Source organism: Plectropomus leopardus, chromosome 15 (genome assembly GCF_008729295.1).
Source record: "Plectropomus leopardus isolate mb chromosome 15, YSFRI_Pleo_2.0, whole genome shotgun sequence".
Taxonomy (NCBI): Eukaryota; Metazoa; Chordata; class Actinopteri; order Perciformes; family Serranidae; genus Plectropomus; species Plectropomus leopardus.
In genome coordinates this window covers 15754448-15777093 of record NC_056477.1, presented here as the reverse complement: position 1 = coordinate 15777093, position 22646 = coordinate 15754448, and the positions used below count along the sequence as shown (strand labels likewise).

At 38.4% G+C, this 22646-nt stretch overlaps 1 protein-coding gene across 1 annotated transcript; it reads right to left on the bottom strand.

Annotated features, from left to right (window-relative positions):
• Window positions 1-3461: 3461 nt before the first annotated feature.
• On the bottom strand, window positions 3462-22500 carry LOC121954964 (ligand-dependent corepressor-like). Its single transcript, XM_042502724.1, has 7 exons — window positions 22404-22500; window positions 12655-12720; window positions 11081-11160; window positions 10629-10761; window positions 8868-9188; window positions 8642-8741; window positions 3462-6362 (listed from the first exon to the last, which is right to left on the bottom strand). Exons 1-7 carry the CDS (start codon window positions 22498-22500, stop codon window positions 5345-5347), a joined length of 1815 nt encoding a protein of 604 aa, XP_042358658.1. The 3' UTR covers window positions 3462-5344.
• Window positions 22501-22646: the final 146 nt, after the last annotated feature.

Below are 22646 nucleotides of genomic sequence, written 5' to 3'. Positions count from 1 at the left end.
AAAAAAAAGTCCTTTCAAAGCTGAACTGTCATCGTAAAACAAAAAAAATAAACAAATGAAAACACATCCAGATTCCTGAGGTGACATGTCACAAGGCTATGTTAAGTGATAAAAAAGAGTAATAGTTTTGCCCATAGTGTGTGCTGCTAAACAAGAGGTGCTGGCAACTGCAAGACTAACATATGGTCAGAAAGAAAAAGAAAATCTAATGAGAACTGTCTAATATTTGTTTATAGGAATTACCTACAACCTAATATTATATCTGTATACAACTATAAACACTGCATCTCATGCAACTAATATTTTCATTTTAAGAGAAGTAAAGCTGAAATCATTAACATTTCACGTTTGCATCTTTGAGCTACAGTGAGGGTGGGATATCTAGTGTTAAGCTTGCCATGTAAGCTCTACTCATTGCTGATTTCTAGAGACAAAGTAAGACTTGGATTATTTTAATTGTCAAAACTGTCAAACTACAAACATTTTGCTAAACAAGCAAAATGTGCCTGTTTAGTGTGGGTATACTCCAGTAGGAGTATGGACAAACAGTGATGAAACAAGCGTTACAGATTTCAGCTTTCAATCATAAAGTCAACGATACAACATTTAGAGTGGGAGGTGTGAATGCCACAATACATTGCATGAGAACTTTCTTTGAGTTGAAAGGACATAAAATCTTCAGAAATGCAGTTATAGAATGTAACCCTAATTAGTCATTTAAATTAATGTGTGCTGTTCGAGGCACTGCACTGTAAAGAAATGTGTTAATTAAATACCCATAGGTCAACATCTTACCTGCACTGAGGTTATATTGACATTCATTGTGTGAAGTATGAAAACAACGCAAGAGTATAATGATATACTATGTTTTTTGGCTCCAAACACAAAATGATTATTTTACAGCATGCCAAAATATGATAATCGTATTTTTTAGAGATTAAAAAATACATTTTAGAGATTAAAAAAATAACATTTGCTGGAACTGGAACCTGACCAATTTTTTTTTGCTAAGATCATTAACTTCACTTCCCTGCATACAAGGTATAAGGAGTAAAGTGTAGTACCTGAATAACGAGTAGTAAGTGTTTCGTCCCTGAGGGTTTCACTTTCTGTTTCACTTAGCATTGTAATAAGAAACTGACACAAAGCACATGCCTTTTTCTTACAGAGGAACAAAATAACCATTCTAATAAGCAGAAGCAAACCAAACTCATTTCCACAATATTTCACGAGCACACAAACATGGGTGTGTTAACTCATCCACAATGTTCATATACTGCACATTAGGGATATAAATAATCTGGCAATCACGAACTACTACATTTTATCAAACATCCTCAGTGAGCCATTAACCAGATTTAAACTGGTTTAGGTATATTTTACGTTCACAGTTAATCTAGCCTATTGATACATTGTTGACCTGACTGTAAACACACCAACACTTGAGTATTTTCAATAAAACATCCTCAAAGATAAACTTCACCATATATAATTAACTTCCCACTGACACATATGATTTATTCCAATCATGCAAAATATACCCACTGTCATTCCTTTATACATTGTTAATGTTAGATCAAATATATACAATCTGTACATATTCTTTTATGGACAGGGATTTTCAGTCATTTCAGACTTTTGTCCTCATACATTTTATTTACCAAGCCAAAGGTACCCGACTTGTGTCGGAATAACCTGGGATATCGTTATCCCTTCACATATATCATGTAAGACAGTTAAATATACCTTTGAAGTTTTAAATATATCTATAAACACTTATGTGAACATCTTTTTGTTTGATTAAAGCCATTTACATTCATGGTTATTTTTAGTGGTGATAAACCATTAATTAATAAATACTGATTAATAAATACTGCATGAACAAAATAACTCCAAACATATTATCAGTGTGAGTAGGTTTGTAAGGGACGTAAACTCCTCCCCCACTTTGGGAGGCAAGAAGTTCCTCCAAAGCAGATCATTAAAATTGCTTTTGTTGCAACTGTCCGAACATCCCCACCCCAAAAAGAAAAAAATAGTACTGAGAAAAGAAAACATTAAATAATTCAGGGTGTGATTAACTACAAGGACACACTGAAATATTTACATACAGTTGAATTTGACAGATTTTCTCCTGTCTTATATAATTTTATGACAGTTCTTGCTGTAAACTATTTGCCTTTACTAAAAGAATATTACAATAAACTGTGTTGTGTATGTGAGAAATTGCTACATAAAACAGCTATGAGAAGAGAAGCATGTGATATGGGTTTTCCAGATGAGGTAGTCAACCATTAAATTGCTACAATAAACGATGAGAAGCACAAAAAAAATTCTTCCTGTTGATAAACCTAACGCGCATCTCTTAAGTATATCAATTAAAATGTATTTAACACTGAATGAGAATATGAGGTGTGGCCTTTAATATTCGATGATTGTCAATGCAGGAATAATTGATTAATGAAAGCCAGTTAGCAACTAAATTTTACTAATTTGTACTTGAACGAGCTTATATTTTTTTAACTGAGGCAAGGTTATTCAGACATTTTGTGAATATGTATAGAAATTAAATGCAATTTAGAGCAGTTATTTTGTTAAACATTAGTTAACAGATTTCTACCTTAAAGTGATAGGAAATGCAGACAATATACAAAAAAATAAACGAAATCAAAGACAGCCTGCATTCAGAATGAGTATACAAATACAACTAAGAATGAGAGAAGCCCAACAAGTTAGGAAGTTCACCATCTAACAAAGTTATTCTGTTGTTACAGTGCTATTGACATATAGCTATTAACATACACATGTGCAAGTCCCTGAACTGTGTCACTGTTAAGCTGACTCTACCTTAAGAATGTTTACAATCCAGGCAACTTTATGTCACATGCGCCTGCAAATATAATATCTGAGTTAAATGCTTGTAGTGAAGTTTCTTTTATAAAAACAGTCACGTTCATCCAAGCAACATTGTGTTTATCTAAAATCCTGAAGAATTCACAAAAACAATAACCAAGATTTGCTTGAGCTGTGTATCAACCTGATAAAAGAATAATGGGCCATGATCCCATATTCTGGAATGTCCTGAGGTATTAGTGATAATGCACAATGAGGTGTCCTGATAGAGCAAAATACTGAACGGGACAGAATCAGAAACATTTAGTTCTCCCTGCCGAGTCCACTGGGCAAAAATTCAATGAAAATGGCATGTAATGGCATCACAGGACAGGCCTTATTTTGAGGCTTTTAATCTAACTTTTACTTCTTTAACAGCACCATGACCCAAGTTTCTGTACAGTACTAATTTTAAGGAAAAAGTATCAACCTGAGGTTTAGAATAGCTACGTAGCACAGAAACATTTCAAGGAAATGGCAGAAAGGAAATGTTAACCCACACTCCTGCTTCGCTGGCTTCAAGATAAAAAAAAAAAATTCCAATTTAAAAAGAATTTCAATAATCAATAAAGCATTGCTGTGGATGCGGCAGTGCCCTGCACATAAGTTTAGGCTCGTCCTTACTTGGTAATGAGAATCATTAAGAAGTCAATCAAATCAAAGCGAGTCAAATGCAGTGCAGCCTGAGGATTTTTTTGATATTCAATTTAAGTATGAACGAGAGAGCCAAAGTATGAATTATAACTTTTCCTTTCCGCAGGGATGAGAAATTTTCTTTTCATTGAATTTTTGCCTTAGTAACTTCTGAAATAGGTGGATGTGGATTGAGGCATGATTGTAACAGTAGCTAACTTGGCTAGCTAATAAACATTAGCAAGCTAGCACTGTTAGTCGGTACATTAGGCTCCAGCTGTTAATATTGCTTGATAAAAGTTCTGTTTAATTAATAACTTGATGAGCTAGAAGCTTTAATAGATGAAAATACTGCTCCTAGATTTTATTTAGACTCACGTGAACACAGGACTGATGTTATTTTCAAATCTACCTGAAACACATTGAAATATACCTGAATGTATCTTAGAGAGTTAAGAGTTATGATACCAAGAGTTTGTTGTGACTGAATAATTAGGTCACGATAACTGAACACTATCCACATAAAATCAGGCAGTGTGTTCAATAAACCTGAAGAGACATTTCTTTATCATGTGCCATGGGCAGGCAAGATGTGTATGTATGTACAGTATATGTATAATATGGATAATACATCCTAAATATGTATAGAAATATGCATTGTTTTGATGATCAAAAGAAAAAGAAAAAATCTGCCCTTCTCCTGACTAAGAGAAAGACATTCCCAGAGATAACACCTGAAATCTTTAAAGACAAGCCCTGAATCACATTTAACTGAAATGCCCTGAAGGTTTACACTGGCACTGAAATACTACAGAAAACTAATTAAGGTAGGTTGTGAAGACATCTGAGAGTATAGGACACACATACTTGTCAGTTAGACATCCTGAAATGTTACCTCAAAAGTGGAATCGGAGCATGTTATTCTTCCCCAAAAGAGGTGACTTATATGAGGCAATGGTTCAGTTAAGCATATCTTAGGCTGAGGTATTTTTCTGTGTGTAGTACAGTGATCTGTTAATCTGCTAGAGACCTTGTCTATGACTGACAAGTACTGCATCTCTATGTGAACTGATCTTGAGAGCAGTGAAGGCAATGACAAAAACAAAGCATCTTATGGGACAGCAAAACACAGGGAAAAAAGAAGTGTAAAAAACATTCTGGACAACACACAATGCTATTCCAACAGACTATAATAATAAATAAATATCTTGGATATAGTGTTTGGAATTAATATATATTTTGAATATATCAGTGTTTCTTTTCTTTAATCTCCAGTGTTAATTTCAGTCACAGAAGTGCATTTGCAAAACAGTGACAGAGACCTTCAAAGTTATCCTTGAGGGCCCACTTAGTGTGTACTTAGTGTATTCATTTTGGACATGTGACTAAGTGCTCTGAACAGTACTGAGAGAAGACACAGAGGGGCGCCACTTCCTTGGACATGATTCACTTTGGCTCAGCACATAAGGAATATAGTTTTAGAGCCAGGGTTATTTTCAAAACTTAAGCTTAAAAAATGCACTGAAATTAATTGACAATATACTGGAGTATATTAGAATTCTTAAAAATCAAGTATGCCTTTCAGACACAATATGTAGGGCAGAGGGACACTTTAGTGTTTAAGTTAAATGACCTTAACACATTACAACCACATTACTGACCAAAAGTGAGGGATCACATAAGTAAGTTAATCATTAATATTTTGGATTCATGTCAACCATTGAGGTTTCATGAAAAAACAAATCAGCTACTACCACTGTCTGGCAAATGCAACATTTGTCTGGTTAAAGTACATCATTATTAGTACTTTGCGGTAATATCACTCATTAGATGAGAGACTTCCTTCATGGAAATCATTTCCGTTCTCGTCAGATGCACTCTCTCTTTTCTCAGAAACAATGAGCAGGGAGTTGTTGAGGTCTTTCACTTCGGGGGGCTGTGAAACACCCTGTTCCTCCAACTTTAGCAGCTTCAGTTTCTTTTTGGGGGGATGTTTCAAGGTCCCCAGTCGCTCTTTGACTTTGTATTCCAGTGTGCTGTGAGGAATGCCGTAAATCGTTTGGGCTTTAGACACACTCATTTTCCCACTCATCACCACCTCAATAGCTTCTTCAAGCAGGTCGGTGTTGTACTGTCGATATCGCCCGCGCTTCTTCCTTGGCTGCTTGTTGCTCAGGTCTGACTCTGACTCCAGATAGCTTCCCCCTAAGGCTTTGCGGTCAGCGTCGTAAGGCCAGTATTCCTTCTCTGAAACTGAGCTACTAAAACCTCCACTGCTCTTTTTCGGAATCTGCCTGGGTAAAATGGAACGAAGTGCCTTTCCCAGACCGTTCTCACAAGCTGATCCCGAATACACTGAGGACAGGGAATCCCAAGACGCGTCTGTTCCTGTTGCCAAAACTCGCACCTGAGGAATCTTGAGGTCGTAAGATGACGAATGAGACAGGGAGAGGCTCTGGTCCCTGCAGGCCTCCTGGAGGTTTCCTTTCTCATAGGCAAGTGACTTTGTCCAAAGTCCAGCAGCTTCCAACAACCTTGGTATGTCTTTAAGGTGCTCAGTAGCCTCACTGTTGGTTTTGAGTTTGAGGAGGGCCCCAAAATGACTTTTAGAATTCCATGAAGCAGATCCATGTTTGAATAGGTCAGTAGGTCTTGAGCTGTGGCTGAGAAGTGACTCTGGGTCGCTTTCCAGATCGGGCTCCTCTTTGATGTGCAGCGAGTATGCAAGAGATGAGGAGGGCTTATAGCGGGTGGAGTGGCCGATATTCTCCCTCCTCCTCCCATCCTGTAGGCTCCTCATAAACAGCCCGACCTGCCCGTCCGCTCTCAAGGATCGCCTGATTGGATGGAAGGAAATTGGGTGTAAGCAGAGCTTGCACAGTGCCTTTTTTCTCTTTTCTAAAGGAGGATGGGTTGGGGAGGGGAGGATGTTGGCCACTCCTTTATTATATGACCTTGCTTTGGTAACATCACTATCTCTTGAAATAACTGACTGCGTGGTTGTGTGTGTGACTTTTAAGAACAAAAAAGGCTCAAGTTTGACAATTTTTTATTTGCTTACTGTGATGATTGTTTACAAAATTTGCATCAACATAAGAAATAAGAAACAAAAAGAAAGGAAAAAGGGCAAAGAAACAATAAAAATAAAAGCAAAGAAAAAGGCATTTATTGGAATACATAAAAGGTCTTGGCTCAAAAAGCATAGCCAGAAGGAGGCATTATTTGTCATTGCAGCAAGGCAGCTTTGCACGTAGCTGTTAAGCAGGGCACACTATGTCATACAAAATGGCTAATGCAAATAGAGCTCTTGACATTTTGTGTGTGACGTTACCACTGAACAAGCACAGAAATAAAAGAGTAAGCCAGCAGAGGGTTGTGTGTATCCAAGTCAAAATGTATCTGAAGTATGATCACATAAAAGGAAAATGATTGCACTCTCCATGAGAAAGAAAAACATATCTGATAGATAGTTTTGAATATTTTCTTAAATAATTCAATTGAAAGGGATCATGTTTTTTTTTCTTTCAATGCAAGACTGCATTAATCTCCAGAGTTATTATTGTATAGACATAGCCTTGGCTTGGGGTCAAATGGCCTGATTTCAAGCTAATAATGCCACACCCATATCTTTACACAACAAAATGTCCTTATTTATATCCTTAATCTAAACAGCCAAATAGCTTAAGCCAAGTTTTCTGAAGTTATTATTCCATAGACCTCAACATGTATGTAGCCATTCTAGCCATCTTTATCAAATTGAGAAAAGTGTGCATGTACATGTATATAACATTCATATTAATTATCAGAGGCAGCTTTATTCTGCTAGGAATGAGCATCACTTTTAGATCCCATCGGCTCTCAAAGCAGCAGAAGAGGAGCATGCAAAGCCACTGGTGCTTAATTAATCCAAATAAAATTTTAATTATAGGCGCATTCATGTCCAGATAGGTATAACTGTATCAAGAGGATTTGCTCTCAGGGAGAAAAAAACACAACAAAAAAACAGAACAAAACTAAAAAATGAAATAACTCCTACTAAGATATAGGTTTCGTCTCAAATGTTTGAATAATTTAAGAATTGAATAAAATGTTAATTTGTCTGAAGAGCATGAAATTCAAATATGAAATACAGCCTTCTGATTTGGATGAACATCATAGAAATTTTCTACTACTTGGTATCAGTGACTATGCTCTGCAGAAAAAGTTGGCGAAATGTTTATCTGACACATTTATAATATGAAAACTACTCATGTTACAACCACAGTAATAGACATACACACAGTGGTTACTTTTTTTAGGTTAAAACACTTGCATGCAATCTTTCCTTGGAGGAGGAACATGGTGTGCAAATGTAAATTAATTTCAACATCTCAACTACAGCATTACTTCAGCATTGGGAATCGCTCAAGTCTCTGAGGATTCTGTTAAAACAAAAATGTGTTTTTACTATCTATTGCATTTGTGCAGTGTTTCAGTCCTCAAGGGGCAGTTTCTCGTGGTTTTATTTATCCTGGAATTTTTGACAGAAGTCAAGATGCAAAACAAGAATATTATCAAGGCTGCAAGTCCTGTAATAAATCATCATTATCAGGCCAGCCGGTGCCTTGCCAGACAATAATGAGCAGAAAGAAAAAATGAGGTCGAGCTTACAGAATCCTTTTAAGCCAAAGAAGCTCACAAACTAACAACTAACAAGTTGCCCATTCAGTCCCTGGCTGTGGTACCAGAGACCTGTCCAATAACAAATGAGCAGGAGGAAAACGGCTGCATTAACTTTTAGTTTCCAAGGTCATTTCTTTTGAATTGCAGCATGACACAAACTGCATCTGCAAGGATGTACTGGAATAATGTTTCTTTGTGGCTAAACACCCTCTGTTAGCACAACCCTGTAAGTTGCAGTTCATTTTCATCAAGCCACTATCTGGCTGAGCGATCGCTAATTTCAGAACTCAAGTTTCAGGCCACAGCCAGTGCTAATGCATTGATGCCATTACACATAACTGTTCATTTCAAGTTCATTTTGTAAGTCAACCTAAAATACAAAAAACATATCCTCAAAAACATTACTGCTTAAGGACTGGCAACTAAAAAGAAGAAGAAAAGAAACTTATCTTACCCTTTCAGCGTTGATGTGGCTGGAGAGAGGCAGGGACTACGGACAGTGAGGCTGCTGCTGCTGTAGCGATTCTTTTTGATAGATAAGTCAAGAACTCCATCTGTTGAAAAAGACAGGAAAAAAAACAATTTAGATTAAATGTTGAGTTCAGTGTGGCCGATCACCAGTGCACTAGCTCAGTCATGAATGACCTGCCCTGTTACAGATCTGTTAAAGTTCACACTACCTTGCTCAGTAGGTACAGCCGGAGGCCTCTTGATGGTGAGGTCAAGAGGAGCATCCTGGTCGGCCATGAGGAGCTTGCTGAGGACGGGGTTCTGGTTGTGTGCAGGCCCAGTCAGGGTGGCAGCAGGGCTGGTAGAAGGAGGAACCCCTGAGAGCAAGGGTGGACTCGGCAGGCTTTGGTCAGAGCGAGGCTGGGAATCTGAGCCACTCTCCTGAGGGGGGCTGGTTTTTGAGGTATATTCGGCAGCGAACTGTCGGATCATTCTCTGAAGGATCTCTCGAGCCACTACTGGAATGTGTGGGTCCGAGAAATTTGGCACATCTGAATGAAAAATAAAATGTGAGGAAAAAACTGTGAAGTCTGCATTCCTTAACTAGGCCGTGAGTGATTGTTATGGCGTGTTTCCACTACATGGTACTGACTCTACTCAACTCTACTCGCCTTTTTTGGTTTTCCATTAGGAAAAAGCACCTGGTACCACCTTTTTTGGTACCTGATCTCCTGGGGTTCCAAAAATGGCCGACCGGGTACTATGAGGTACTAAAAGGTCACATGAAACACTGCAGACAGAATCGTCACTGCGTCATCAAAGCACGGCACGCACAGAACACACTTAACAGCGCAAATAGCAAAGCTATTGTAGCAGCCGCAGTTTTGTATCCTTTTTTTTCCCCAAAATGGCAACCTGAAAGATCGCGCCGTGGTCATTTGAGGAGGTGCAAACATTCCTCACCTTGCTGGCCGCCGAGCGTATCCAGCGAGTGCGAGTCTGTGTGTATGCATAGTTCGTATTACGGGGGAGCTAAGAGGAGCTTGGCTCCCCTGAAAGCCTCCCTTGAGATGTTATGGGGAAACTTGTTGAAACTTGGGAAAATTGTTCACTTCTGTGTTATAGATTAGATATTTTCTGCACATAATGGTTCCTGAAATTTTTTTTTTTTTAAATGGAGGCAATATGTCAATGTTGTGTGTATATTCACTCATTAGATTGCATTTCTGAACATCTGTCTCCACTTCATTGCTTATGTGTCTACCCCTGCTGCGGAAGAGGTGCTGCACTCAGATTCCTATATCTATGTAGTCACCTAAACTCCTCATCCAACAGAAAGGGACAGAGAGACAGAGGACATGTTACTAGCAGGTATTAGTAGAATCTTTCTCGCAGTAACCCTGTTATTGACCGCGCTCTTCCGTACAATTCATGCATGTGAGATGTTTTAGTATCGGTGCGCACTTGGAAATGGGGCTCCCCCAAAAGCCACTGTGTAATTCCAAAACTGTGCATATGTGTGTGTCGTGTTGAAACTGACGTCACGGCAGCATCGACAGGATGTCACTATGACGACCAGCTACACCGAGACAGTACTATCTTCTAATGGAAAATGACACCCAGAAAAGTACCCCATAACCAAAGGCGAGTAGAGTAGAGTACAGCGAGTCGGTACTATGTAGTGGAAATGCGCCATTAGTTAACATTACCAACTATTTGTACAAATATTTTAAGAATAAGAGCAGGTTTGGTACACGGTCTTCCAAACAACCCCAAAAACATACACATTGAAGAATTGAACATTAGAGCTGTGGTTTTAGCAATTTTAACTCATGCATAGAACATTAACATTTATAATTTACAATGAAAGCTTATTTAGCGGTGACGTACGGCATCCTGTCTGCAGGCAGGTTCTCTTGTACTGAGCACATTAGTGTCATAACGATGCAAAAATACTATTGCACTAAGCCCACTAACACATGAAGACTCACCTTTTCTGCAGAGGACTGCATTTAGAAATTCCTCGGCTTGTTTTTCTAGTCTGCTGATTGTGATCTGATCTTTAACCAGGAGAGGTTTGGGTGTATCTTCAAGACCCTCGTTGCTTAAGCCAATTAGGTGTTCCTGGCAAATGACAAAATTGTTAAATCAGTGGTATTCAGATTCAAACATGATTCATATACTGTATACTAAAACAATAAATGGGGAGATTTTTTATTCAGTTTTAATCTGTTTAAACATAATTAATGATCACTTCAAGTAAATGGGCAACAACTAATTCTGCTAGAAAACCCTTGCAGATATGAGAGCATAGCCACTTTTAAAGCACTACTGACATTCATCCATGCATAATCTACTTTTTGTTTTTCCTCCAAAACGGAATAAAATTCTAATAGACACCACCAAAATGTACAGGAAAAACAGAGAAAACAAGAAATCTTACCTTTACTTTGTCTCGTCTCAAACAGCAGAATAGACAATTTTCATCAAATGACCAATCAGACACTGCTATGGGCTCCAAGTCTATGGACACAAAACAGATGACAGGCAAATGAATTGCAATTAAGGGATGAAATCTTTTGCTTTTTAGTCTGTCTAAAAAATGTGTATTTTCAAGTGAAGGAGTATCCATCTATCAACAAACTTGAAGCCTAAACAAGTCTCTTAGCAGACAGGAAATTTAGTGAGTTGACACACCATTATAATTAAGTTTTTTATTGAGGCACAACAAAAAACATTTTGATATAAAAGCATGTCTTCATCAAAGTAAGTGGAGGCAGTGGTTGGTTTAGATCTAACACGGGTCCATCTCTCATAGGATAGTCAAGCTGTGGCCATTGTTTACATCTTGCCAATGCAATATTGTCACAGCAAATGTAAATATATATTATAAAACTCTCATAGACAATATCAAAACAGTTTAAGGAAAATCAAAGAACAAACACAAAACATACATTGGATCAATCTCTCAAAACATTCATCAAACAACATAAATTAATTTCCTCATTTACTTTATATGGTTCAATGGTCTCCGGTGTATAACTTAAGCAGCTTACTCTGTGCAACAGTTTGTTTAAGTCTGATAATTTGCAATTATGCTGTGACAATATGGCATTGGCTAAGCATAAACAAAACCCAGAACCTGCCAGCTGTTAGCTGGGTACAGGCATCCTCACCATCAACACCACTGTTGCCCCTTTCAACTCTTTCCAGAATGTGTATTTTTCCTTATTGAGTTCAACAATTAATTGATGGTTACTGGTAACTTCAGAATTAATCTGATATTTGTTGATTTTGAACAAAAATTAACAACATAACATTTAAAGAAAATGTATATAACAGTCTTCCAGCGCATGGCTAAGCTGCATATAGTACATTTTGTTTTTAAAGTTCTGTCTCTTTCTGCACTATTACCAACACAACTATACTGCCTTGCTGCATGCGGGACAAGACATAAAAGTGGTTCTATTTGAATCCTAGCATATACTTTATTCAGTTTCTAATATTCTTCAGAGTACAACTCATTGACAAGACTGAAATTACTGAGCAGGACAAAATAAAAAGCGTTTTGATTTGTTTTAGTGGGACTGACCGAATCTGGAGTACACTGATTCCATTCAACTTGACTTAATGTCATCCCCAACTTTTATTGTAGAAAGTCTACTTAGACTCTTAACAGTCCTCTGACTGTAAATGTAATGAAACCCTAAATAATGCCCTCTATTGTTTCACTTACATCATGCATTGTAAAAATGTCTGTAGGACACTGTAGACTTTTACACTGGCCCCACGCCATCCAAAACACCAACTTTGTAGAAGCACAAGGCATCTTCTCTTCTGCAGCCAGAGGGGCTGTCTTGCAGAGTGAATGTAGAGGGGTACCAGATGGTACAATGCAGCAGCATTGTCATAATGAGCGGATAACAGATTATGCTTGGACCACAAAATTCTCATTCATGTCATTCATACATTTGTATGATCATGGCCACTGTAATGAAAAAGGTCTGAGTTTCTTACCCTTAAATAATTTCAGGTCTTCCACCAGCTCTGGATCAAACAGACCTTCGAGAATGCTTTCAAAACCTGGGGAAGGACAAGAAATCAATAAATACACAGTTGCAAACTGAGCACATACATTTTGACGTAACATTTGTTTAAATAACTCCTAATTATGACTCTGTGCTGAAACCAACAGCAGCAGAACAGAAACTCAAAATGAATCACTCTTTAAGATAACCGCCCGGGGGCCCAAATTAATTTGTTATGCTCAAGGAAAGAAACTAGTTAGAGCCTGGTCTACCGTACACCACTTACACTTAATGTGATAATGTCTTATCCATCCACCCAGGCTCGTCTTTGACTTTCTATTTCATCTTGACAACCCCTGTAAGCAACCCCCTGCTTCTGTTAAAACACACATTATCAGCTTTCACCCCAGGTTTTTACTTCAACAGTAAATACATGCACTCCTTCCCCCTGTTGCCAAGCAACGAAAGCACCTACAGAGTTGGGAGTGACTGCGTGCTGTAACATTAAAAAGCCAGAAACAAGACTGCTGTGTGATGGTGCCAAAGTCTCGTACACAACGATGTAGATAGGGAATTCTACAGTCCACTGAATGACAATTTACAGTTAAGCAACTTAAAGAACACTAGCAAAACATCCTAAATCACATATAAATGCAAAGAAAAAAATCTTATGCGCATAACTGATGAGATGGTGGTATCCTATAGTCTCAGCTGTTTGAAATATATAGTGCGTTACACTGCACAGGACTTTGCTTAACAGTGCATTAACCCAATATGCAATGTCTGCTTACTGCCGCAGGGTCAGTGTAACCAATCCAAAACCACTGCATGCATTAAATCAAGCCCTAAAGAGGTCAGAGGTAACATCTGTCAACTGAACTGGATCTTAAATGAGACAGAATGTTATTCCTAATGTGTTAGGCACTATCAAGCCAAAAAGTCATACTATTCTGACCCAAAAAACACAACACATGGCTGTTTAAGCTATATTAAACACATATGTATCTTTAGCACTGAAAATTAAGTTATTAAAATTCACATCACAAGTTAAATTAGCCAAATGTGTTGAACAGGTCATCTAACACATAATAATAAAGCCCTACTTACAGTATGTCTTCACAGATAACAAGTGAGAAAATAATCAGTCCTTACCATCCACTCTCGCCCTAAACTCACAGTGAATTCAATAAAAGCTGTCATCTGTTAAAATGCCCTCGCTCTGCTTCCTTACAAATTCCCACCCACTTTTCAACAGCCAAACATAAAGAGGGGAGGGGAGGGGGGGGTGAAGTGGTGAAACACAGCCTTGCCTATAGCTGCAGCGTGAGTCTGTTTCTGGGTTAGTGCACAGGACTTCAGCTGAAGCTATCCAATCCTATTTCTGAAATATTTCAGAGGCAGGGGGAGAAAAGTAGGTCATCCACTTTCGTTTGACAGAGCAGCACCATGACATCAAACTACTCTTCAGGAATTCAGTTTAGGGCATTTTAAAATGTGTCATACTGTAAACCATGACTTTGAGGCAATATTAACATGTTTCTGCTGGCAGGGCGTAGTGTGATGTAGTGACTGATGAAAAGAGCGTCTTCACACGAGCCTCTCTAAAACAAACCCACCAACTTAAATTTAGAAGAACAGGCTGCCTACATGCACAAGGGATAAAATATTTAGTGTCTATAGCTGTCATGGAAGCTTTACAAAATAAATGAGTGTATAAAAACAGTGAATAATGGCCACTGTTAAATGCACAATTAACAGAATTATAACGTCAAAACGTTAGTGATTTAGTTCCCTACACTTAAGTCGTTGCTACAGTTGCCAAACACACATTTGGACACAGAAATAACAACATATAGCTTTTAGGGTGTATTTCACATTAGAATGGAAATTCACCAATTAATTTACTGAGGAGGGAATTAGGCCACTATTGAGCTGCTACTACACATCTGGTTTGGTTTACAGTGATCAGCCCCTAGATACAATAATAAGTACAGTATGTAGAGGTACAAAGTGATGAGAAAAAGAAAAAAAGAAACCCAGTATTATTTGCCACTGGGCGTAACACATAATTATATTAAAACTTATTGAAGGCTAATGAAAATGACAGTCAGGACAAAGATATCACACTAATGAGGCTAGAAAAAAAAAGTAAAATACCTCTACAGGCTTAACTGCATTGACAACATGTCATTGTGCCTCAATAGAAGATTTAGTCTTTCATACAGAATTGTTACTGCATCTATTATTTTTTTTTAAAGAGAAGGTTACACATTCATGTCAATCATCCTGCACTACATGGGAGAGAATGATGATTCAAGACCATTTTGCTATTTCCAATGCCTGCTGGCTTGTTTTATTTATTTATTTATTTTTTATTTTTATGTACTCCAAATGCATACAGTACTGTGGCGTGCCTCCAGTACCATATATAGGACAGAGAAGGCACAGCTTAATTCTCCTCAAAGGTATGCTGAATTGAAAAATAAATCAACTTTGTTCTGGAGATGAGAGCAGCAACTTTTTAGCTACAATCTACAAACTGCTCAAAATCATTTTCCCCTTTTGACCATGAAATAGGTATTATACAAAAATATCAAAAAAGAGGCTTATGTTGCTGACACTGACGTCACACCCATGGTGGTTTCACTACTAATTATTCTAATAAGACATTAAAACAGTGGACTTGTTATTTTTATCATTAATATTATTACAAAGTTATTATTTAACATATTTATTGTATGGAAATGTTTCAAACCAAACCATAACTCATGACCATGATGAGCATATTAATAAATATGTGCAGATAAAAGAAGTTTTCCTTTCATTCATACGACAATGCTGTTTATTTTCCCATAACTCTTTAATGACTTTGGACCATTATTAAGACATTCTGAAGAGAAGAATATTTTAAATGAAGAGAAAATATCCCTCCACTAGAATTTTTACACATGTACTCTTCAATTTGTCTAAAGAGGGCTTGGCTACAGATAAAGTAACAGATATGACTATGTGATTATGTTTATGCACCTGAGAAACCTGCCATACATTGGGCAATCTCTGCAAGAGACTCGCTTCAAACTAGTTTTTCCATGCAGGAAACATTTTAACAGAAGAGGAATTCCAACCACTTAACAAGAGGGGACCATAGATGGGGAATACTGTACACAAAACAAGCATCCATTTTACTGCGCTTGCCGTTGCACATACGCACATGCAGTCTACATGTTATATGGATGGTCCAAGTGGTCACAGGTTTTAGGCTGCATGCGGACATCCGCACAAGTTCTTGTGGACTTGGGCAAATGACGAAATTTATGACAAAGCGACGCAGAAACCATGAATTGCCCTTAAGCCTTCTTCTGACCTACATCTGTAGCCAATCAGAGAGAGGAAGAGAGGAACGATTACGAGTGTGCGACAACATTCCCACCAGCACTTAAAAAGAGAAATCAGACAGATCTACGATCAGTTTAACCTCTCTAAATCCTGACCTTAACCTATGCTGTACATCACTGTGAACTGAACATAAGGCGTGAAAAAAACCCAGTTGGTAGTGTAGCCAAAAGGTCAATTTTCAGCGTATGCACAAAATCACTAAGCAACCCCCTAGTCATTTTTGCAGAGCAGCGCATCCTGCATGACTGAGTGCATGTTCGTTACAATGTGTTAAATTCAATGTTGTGAGACAAGTGAAATCAACGAATGTGATTCAAAACATTCTAGTTATGCATTTATAAACATGGAACCTAAATACCTAAAGTGATAGGAGGATACTACATTGAGAAAAGGTGAAGTAGGCAGAGCTACTGGTTCCATAAACACCATAATGGCTCTTAGCTCACATCGCTACATGGCTTCACAAGTACTTTCTTCACACTGTGTATTTGCAATGGAGGTTTATTTTGGATGATAACCTCAAGGTTACTGCTCTCAACTTTTACACAGAGGATTCCTCCAGATAATTCAGCAATTCTATGGGGTTGTTTTGTGGTCTTTGGTTGTATGTTGCAATTGTTCAACTAATTTCTAAGAAATTTTCTGTCTCAAGTTACAGAATACTGCAGTATGATGCATGAGCCTCATAGGCAGTTGCTATAAAGATAACTCCAACCAGAGTCCCAAAAACTCCAGTGTTACAATACAATACAAATTAAAATAAAAAGTGATTCAACTGACTTAAATAACAAGCCTGGTAACATTGTGTACAGACAAAATGATAGGAGAGTTACAGCCTGGCCACCAGAGGGAATAGGGTTTGTTAGCCATGTCGTACCTGCCAATTTACAATGAACATTCATAAATCAGGTCAAACATTTTCACCTGACTAACCAAAAGTGTTGCTACAAATATTTTACCACTTCCAACAATAGAAAGCATGCAGTATCCGTGCTGGGCAGTATGAGGACAGTGTGTACATTTCAAAGCAACTCTTATAAATATGAGGGATTTGGACATGAATTTCTTTCATGTCTATTCAATATGCAGTCAGCCAAATTTAAATTCTCATGTTGCTAATTCTTTGATTTACAAATCACAAGAAAACAGAACTGTTGCTAAAATGCTATTCTTATGATGGGACTGCAGTGCTCTTTCCAGTGTATGACCCACCCTTCGCTCTGCCGCTCTGGTGCTGAGGGTGTACAGTGCTGCATCCCCCACTCAGCCCATCCCCCCACTGTAACTACTGTACACATGCTATCTCAGGAGTGACCACAGGCTTGCAGAACAGGAGCTTCCCTAAGCTCAAGTCAGTGTGGAGCCAAAATAAACCTTGCTAAATCTGGCATCTTTGGCTACAGCCTTTGCAAATACTAGAGGGATTGTTCATCAGTAAATTCTTTTATCTTTCAACTCATGTTTTAAAAATCATACCAATGTTAGGAATGTAATGCTTGCAAGTGGAATTTTGTATGAAGAGGGTCACTGATATCCTTGAGCAATGCTCTGTGAAAATGTAAGATGGGGCTGGGGGCTGAGGATGAGTGCAGAGATGACAAAGTTGCACAAATTAGTCGAGCTACAGTACATGACTATTTTCATCCCAAGTCAGCCCATCACATAGGGGCCGAGCCTAATCATGCCTAACCATCTAAAATGCATTTACTGTTGCCCGCTATGCTATCCAATAAAAAGGAACGCAGTGTAGGTCAACAGGCAAACTTTGACATTACATGAGCATGAGCAAAGAAGTGCTTGCAATGTCATTTGGCTACACATTGTGTTCATTACAAGCAATATACAGTAGTTGGATCAGGCTATGCAGCAGGCAATGAGGTGGCAGCTTTGAGCAACATCTACAGCGAAAAACACTCTGTGAATACTTAACATGACATGATGCAAACTGACAGTCAAATGGTGTAATGCTGCACAAAGCCTAACTTTGAATAACAAATATGAGACCAGCATGATTTTAGGCAAAAGGGTACATGCACACAAATGTACATCCAAGCACATACACACAGAAAAACAAGTCAGTGCATTTTATATGAAACCATGCAAGCTTGTGGTCATGTTTCGCAAAATGTCAACATTTAGGAAAATGTAGGCCAAAAGCCCATCAGGGGGGACATGCTGGGGCAGAAAATGGGCCATGCTTAAGTTTAAATAATAAACAAGCAATCTGCCTGATGTCAATATTTGCTTATTTGTTTGAGCACATCCTTAATCCCACTCACCCACATGTCCAATGCAAGCATGAATATCTGGCATTCCGGGCATTTTCAAGTGTTGCTGTTCTGGTCTAAATTTTCCAAAAATCCAGACAGAACACACAGTTTCAGCCACACAGTGTTCATCTGGGGGCAGATTGACCATGAACACATGTATAGGCAAACATACAGACAATTGTTGCTGCTGTTCTATGGGACAATTGCCCTTGTCTCTGCCCTGCAGTTTTACTGCTCACATTACATACACAAAGACAAAATGTCCATTTCAGCGTCAGCAGGGTGGTGGTGGCGTGCAGCCCTCTCCACCAAAAAGCCAAACAAAAGTATGGCCTTGTTGTCATGGACAGAATATGCCATTCTGCAGCAAGCAGACTGATGCTGTTGTCATGTACTCTGCAGCTTTACAATTATGCCCAAACACAAGGGACATTTGTCAATCATGAAGGGGGAACTGACTAACTGAGCAGTCCTGGGTCTGGAGCTAGTGACTAGTTAGAAAGCCATTATTCCCTCTTTGTTTTCTTTTCAATTATGAGCCCAAAAGCCACCTAGTATTGTAGCCTCTTAGCTAAAAGTGCCATTTATCAATCTAGATTTTTACTGTTGTTAGTTACCGAGTGTTGGAGATATCAGCTGTAAATATGTGTCTGCCTTTTGTTGCATGCAAAAGCACCAAAAAATAACGAAAATACATTTGAAAAAATGAATGGAAGTGTCTCTTGAAAGAAATCATGTCCCTGTAACTCAATTTTTTACACAGACCTTGTTGTGAGCAGTTTTCATGTACCGAGTTAATACCCATGGACCCCCATGTTAAAATGCCAAACTTCACAGCAGAAATAAACATGTTTACAGCCTGGTACACAATTTTTTTGGTCACTTTGACCCCAGCCTCTCACCCAAATATGGTGACTTCTGGCTCCAAGAAACAAGATGGCGCCAGCCAAAATGCCAAACTCCAGGCTTCAAAATGGGGGCCCACAAACCAATGTGTGATTTATTTTTTAAGTCTATGATTCCATTATATTTGAGAGAAGGAACACATTTCTTTGGCTGATATCTCCAACACTCGGCAACTCACACCAAAAACAATCAAGATAAATGAATAGCACTACAGGTGAGATGAAAAATAGGAATTTGAGTCTGAGGTGAACATTCTCTTCAAGAGACATTACTGTAAGATTTAGTGTTACTGTTTCTCAAAACATCACATAACTACTCTTTAAATTCAGGTCAAGAATTTTGTGCAAGCACAGAGTACATGCCTTGTGCATACATTACACATTTCAATACGACCTATACATAGCAGCCACTTTAAGTGAGATTGATTTAATGTGACATTTTGAGATCAGCAGTGTCAGAAGTAGTGCTCTGGGTTTTGAATTAGTTTTTGCGTCCTGTGGTTAAAATGCTGTTTCATTTTCTGCCAAATCTCACAAGGAAAAACACTGCATATGCATGTTTAGGCATTAAATTTGTAAAATAAATTGCATGCAATATCAGAGACTCTCACTTGAAACATGGATGGATAATAATCTGTCGACGTAAATGTTTTTGTACTCATGATTAAAGTTGCAAGTTGTTACATCCATCCAAAAGCAGGCAGTCCTATGTAATATGGAAATGTTTCCTTAATGAAGCATGCTGCATTAATGAGTCAATAAAAGAAATAATTTGTTTCATATCTCCCTGTGAGACTGAAGGAAGTGATTAAGAATTATGATCAAACCAGTAAAAAAAAAAAAAAAATGTAGGAGCTGATTTAATACGAACATTAGGGTCACCAAGCAACTCTCTGCTCCACATTTGCTTGATCAATCCTGTGTGATGGTGCCGAGTGTCCACATTGGCTGTTGCTATGTTACTGAGTCAAAAGAAGGAGGTTGGTGAGGCATGGATTTAAAAATGGCTTCTCCCTCTTCTTCCAGCCCTTCTGTCAAATGGTGTCAAACTACTAACGAAAATGTAAGCCATCTGTCAACATGTGTGATACAGCATTATTAGAAGGTGAATTATATAACGTATAACATAGAACTTCATAATGTTCAAGGAAAAATATGTTTTATTTATTAAGTGTTGAAAAAAAATCAGAAATATTTTTATTCTGTCAATTAATTAAAAAAAATCCTTTACTTCAAGGTTCAAGATTATTTGTCTCTTGGAACATTTGTCTTGGACATAAAGGTTCTCACATAAAAATAAATTCAAAGTGCTGAAACAGATGTTAACTGCAAAGCACAGACAAATGCAGACAAATAAGGCATTAAAATACATGCAACACTGGCCCACAATTTACACCTTCCTTTTGTATTGAGTTTGGCAAAGTCATTGACAGATTGTTAAAATAGTTCTTATACATATTCAGGAAACCCCTTCTGTATTTAAATCTGCCTGATGGCAGCAGTTCATATTTTGAGTACAAGACTTGAGAGGGGTCTGGAATAATTTTCCTAGCCCTCTTAAGTACAGTCTTTTCAACCTGTGCCAGAGGAACAGCATACAAACCTAAGTATTTAAATATATTCAACCAACACATTTAATACTTACGCAGACCAATCATTTGCACACAAGATAAAGAGAGTAAAAGGATAAGTTTGAAAACAATAGAGTGCCGCAGGGATGATGTTTTTCTATAGACAGATGAAGATTTTAGCTTCGTCCTGGTTCCTTTATTAAAAGCAAATGAGATTTTTCCATTGGATTTTGGATTACTGCAGAAAATAATATCTTTGGCAAACAAATGTTTATGATACAAGGTGATCTTATAAAAAGATGCAATCACCGGAAGTAAAAATCTAACATTAGGCGAAACAAACTACACCACAGTCGCACGACTCAACGACGGCACCACAACAAGACTGTAAAGCTGTTTTCGACACGGCATGGCTTGATGACATGATGAAGATATTTTTTGTCACAGACCAAAATGTGAACTTCTCTTAAACTTGTGTTCACCACAGACCTTATTTAAGACTCCTAACCAAAAACCCATTAAAAACAAAAAAACACTGACTTTGAGACAAGGGAACCAGGAGTGCCAAAATACAAACTCATTTAGGTGTTTAAGAACCATTTCCTGGGGCAATTTATACATCATCTGTGAAGAATGAACGCCTTTGCTAATTTTAGGCCAATTCATTTAAAGCAGGGACTGTAGTGTAGGCCTAGTTGCGAAAACAGTTCAATGAAGGACCAAAAATGTAAAGCTGCTGGTGGTGTTGCTAGAGGAAGATATTTCAGTCTGGACAAAAGAGTTGGACCAACCTACAGACAGATTATAAAGCCACTGGAAGGGTTAAATCTCCTGCTCAAACCCTGATTGATCAGGTTATGTCCTATTCTGCTGGGTCCTGCTAACGACGTTGCTTTAGCTATATTACAAAATTATAGCTCTTCACCTACCACCCAAGCACAAACATACACAACACAACGAGCTTTGAGCCCTGAAATCAACATTGCATTTTCACTTTATTTTTAGGGGGCTGAGAAACTAAGTAGCTAACGTTGGAGAAGTTTATTGGTGAAACGTCGTCGAAAATAGCAACTCCCCCAACAGGGTCACTTCCTCAATGCAGTAATGCGCGCTCGCAGGAGGTGACTAGAGAAAGGCAAGTAAAGCTAAATGTTAACTGAAAACATCCACCGTGGGCATGAGTGGCCCTCCCCCATCCAAAATACAGTATCATCAAACGGGAACGCGCATTGGCTAAAAGGCTTTTTTAGCCGACGCAGCGCACAGAGACACTCCCTTTAAAAAGAGCACGGTGCCCTTTAAACAAACTAACGTTACGCCTGAAACGTTAGATAACCAAAGTCTACAGTTTGGCTTTACAAACAATAAAATCAGCAAAGAAAACCAAGAAAGTAGTGCCACATTACGACAAACTGCAACATTTAAGTAACTGCTCCGGCAGGCTACCGTGAGAAGGAAACAGTTGAGGAACAAAAAGTAGCTCGGAGATGCCCCGAGTGAGTCCGGTAATAGGGGGTTATTTACATCGGTAACGGTCACACAGAGACGAAATTCAACCGGTGAAATTGTACACCGTGCAGCTGGCATTGTCCTTACCTACACAGTGAATGAGTTTGTGTCGCCACGAGTCAAGTTCCTGCCGAAAGCCGCGCCTGTCGATAGTGCATTGCTGCTTTTTGCATGGACTCGCCATTTTCTATCGTCGTCTGGCGGGCACGAGCACGGAAGAGGAAGCGCTTTGCTATGTGAACGCGCGCTTCTCTGTGTCAAGAGGAAATCGCTCCAGGGAGAAATGTTTCAGGCACATAGTAACCAATGCAAAATGTGTAGTTAAATCAG

What these genes read in the sequence shown, in the direction of transcription:
- LOC121954964 (XM_042502724.1), bottom strand. Translation starts at nt 22,500, where the DNA reads ATGGCGAGTCCATGCAAAAAGCAGCAATGCACTATCGACAGGCGCGGC. An exon ending in TGCAGTCCTCTGCAGAAAAG is followed by an intron (nt 9,189 to 10,628) that starts GTGAGTCTTCAT and finishes TTTTTCATTCAG; the next exon opens with ATGTGCCAAATTTCTCGGAC. An exon ending in GGCTGTACCTACTGAGCAAG is followed by an intron (nt 8,742 to 8,867) that starts GTAGTGTGAACT and finishes CTTTTTCAACAG; the next exon opens with ATGGAGTTCTTGACTTATCT.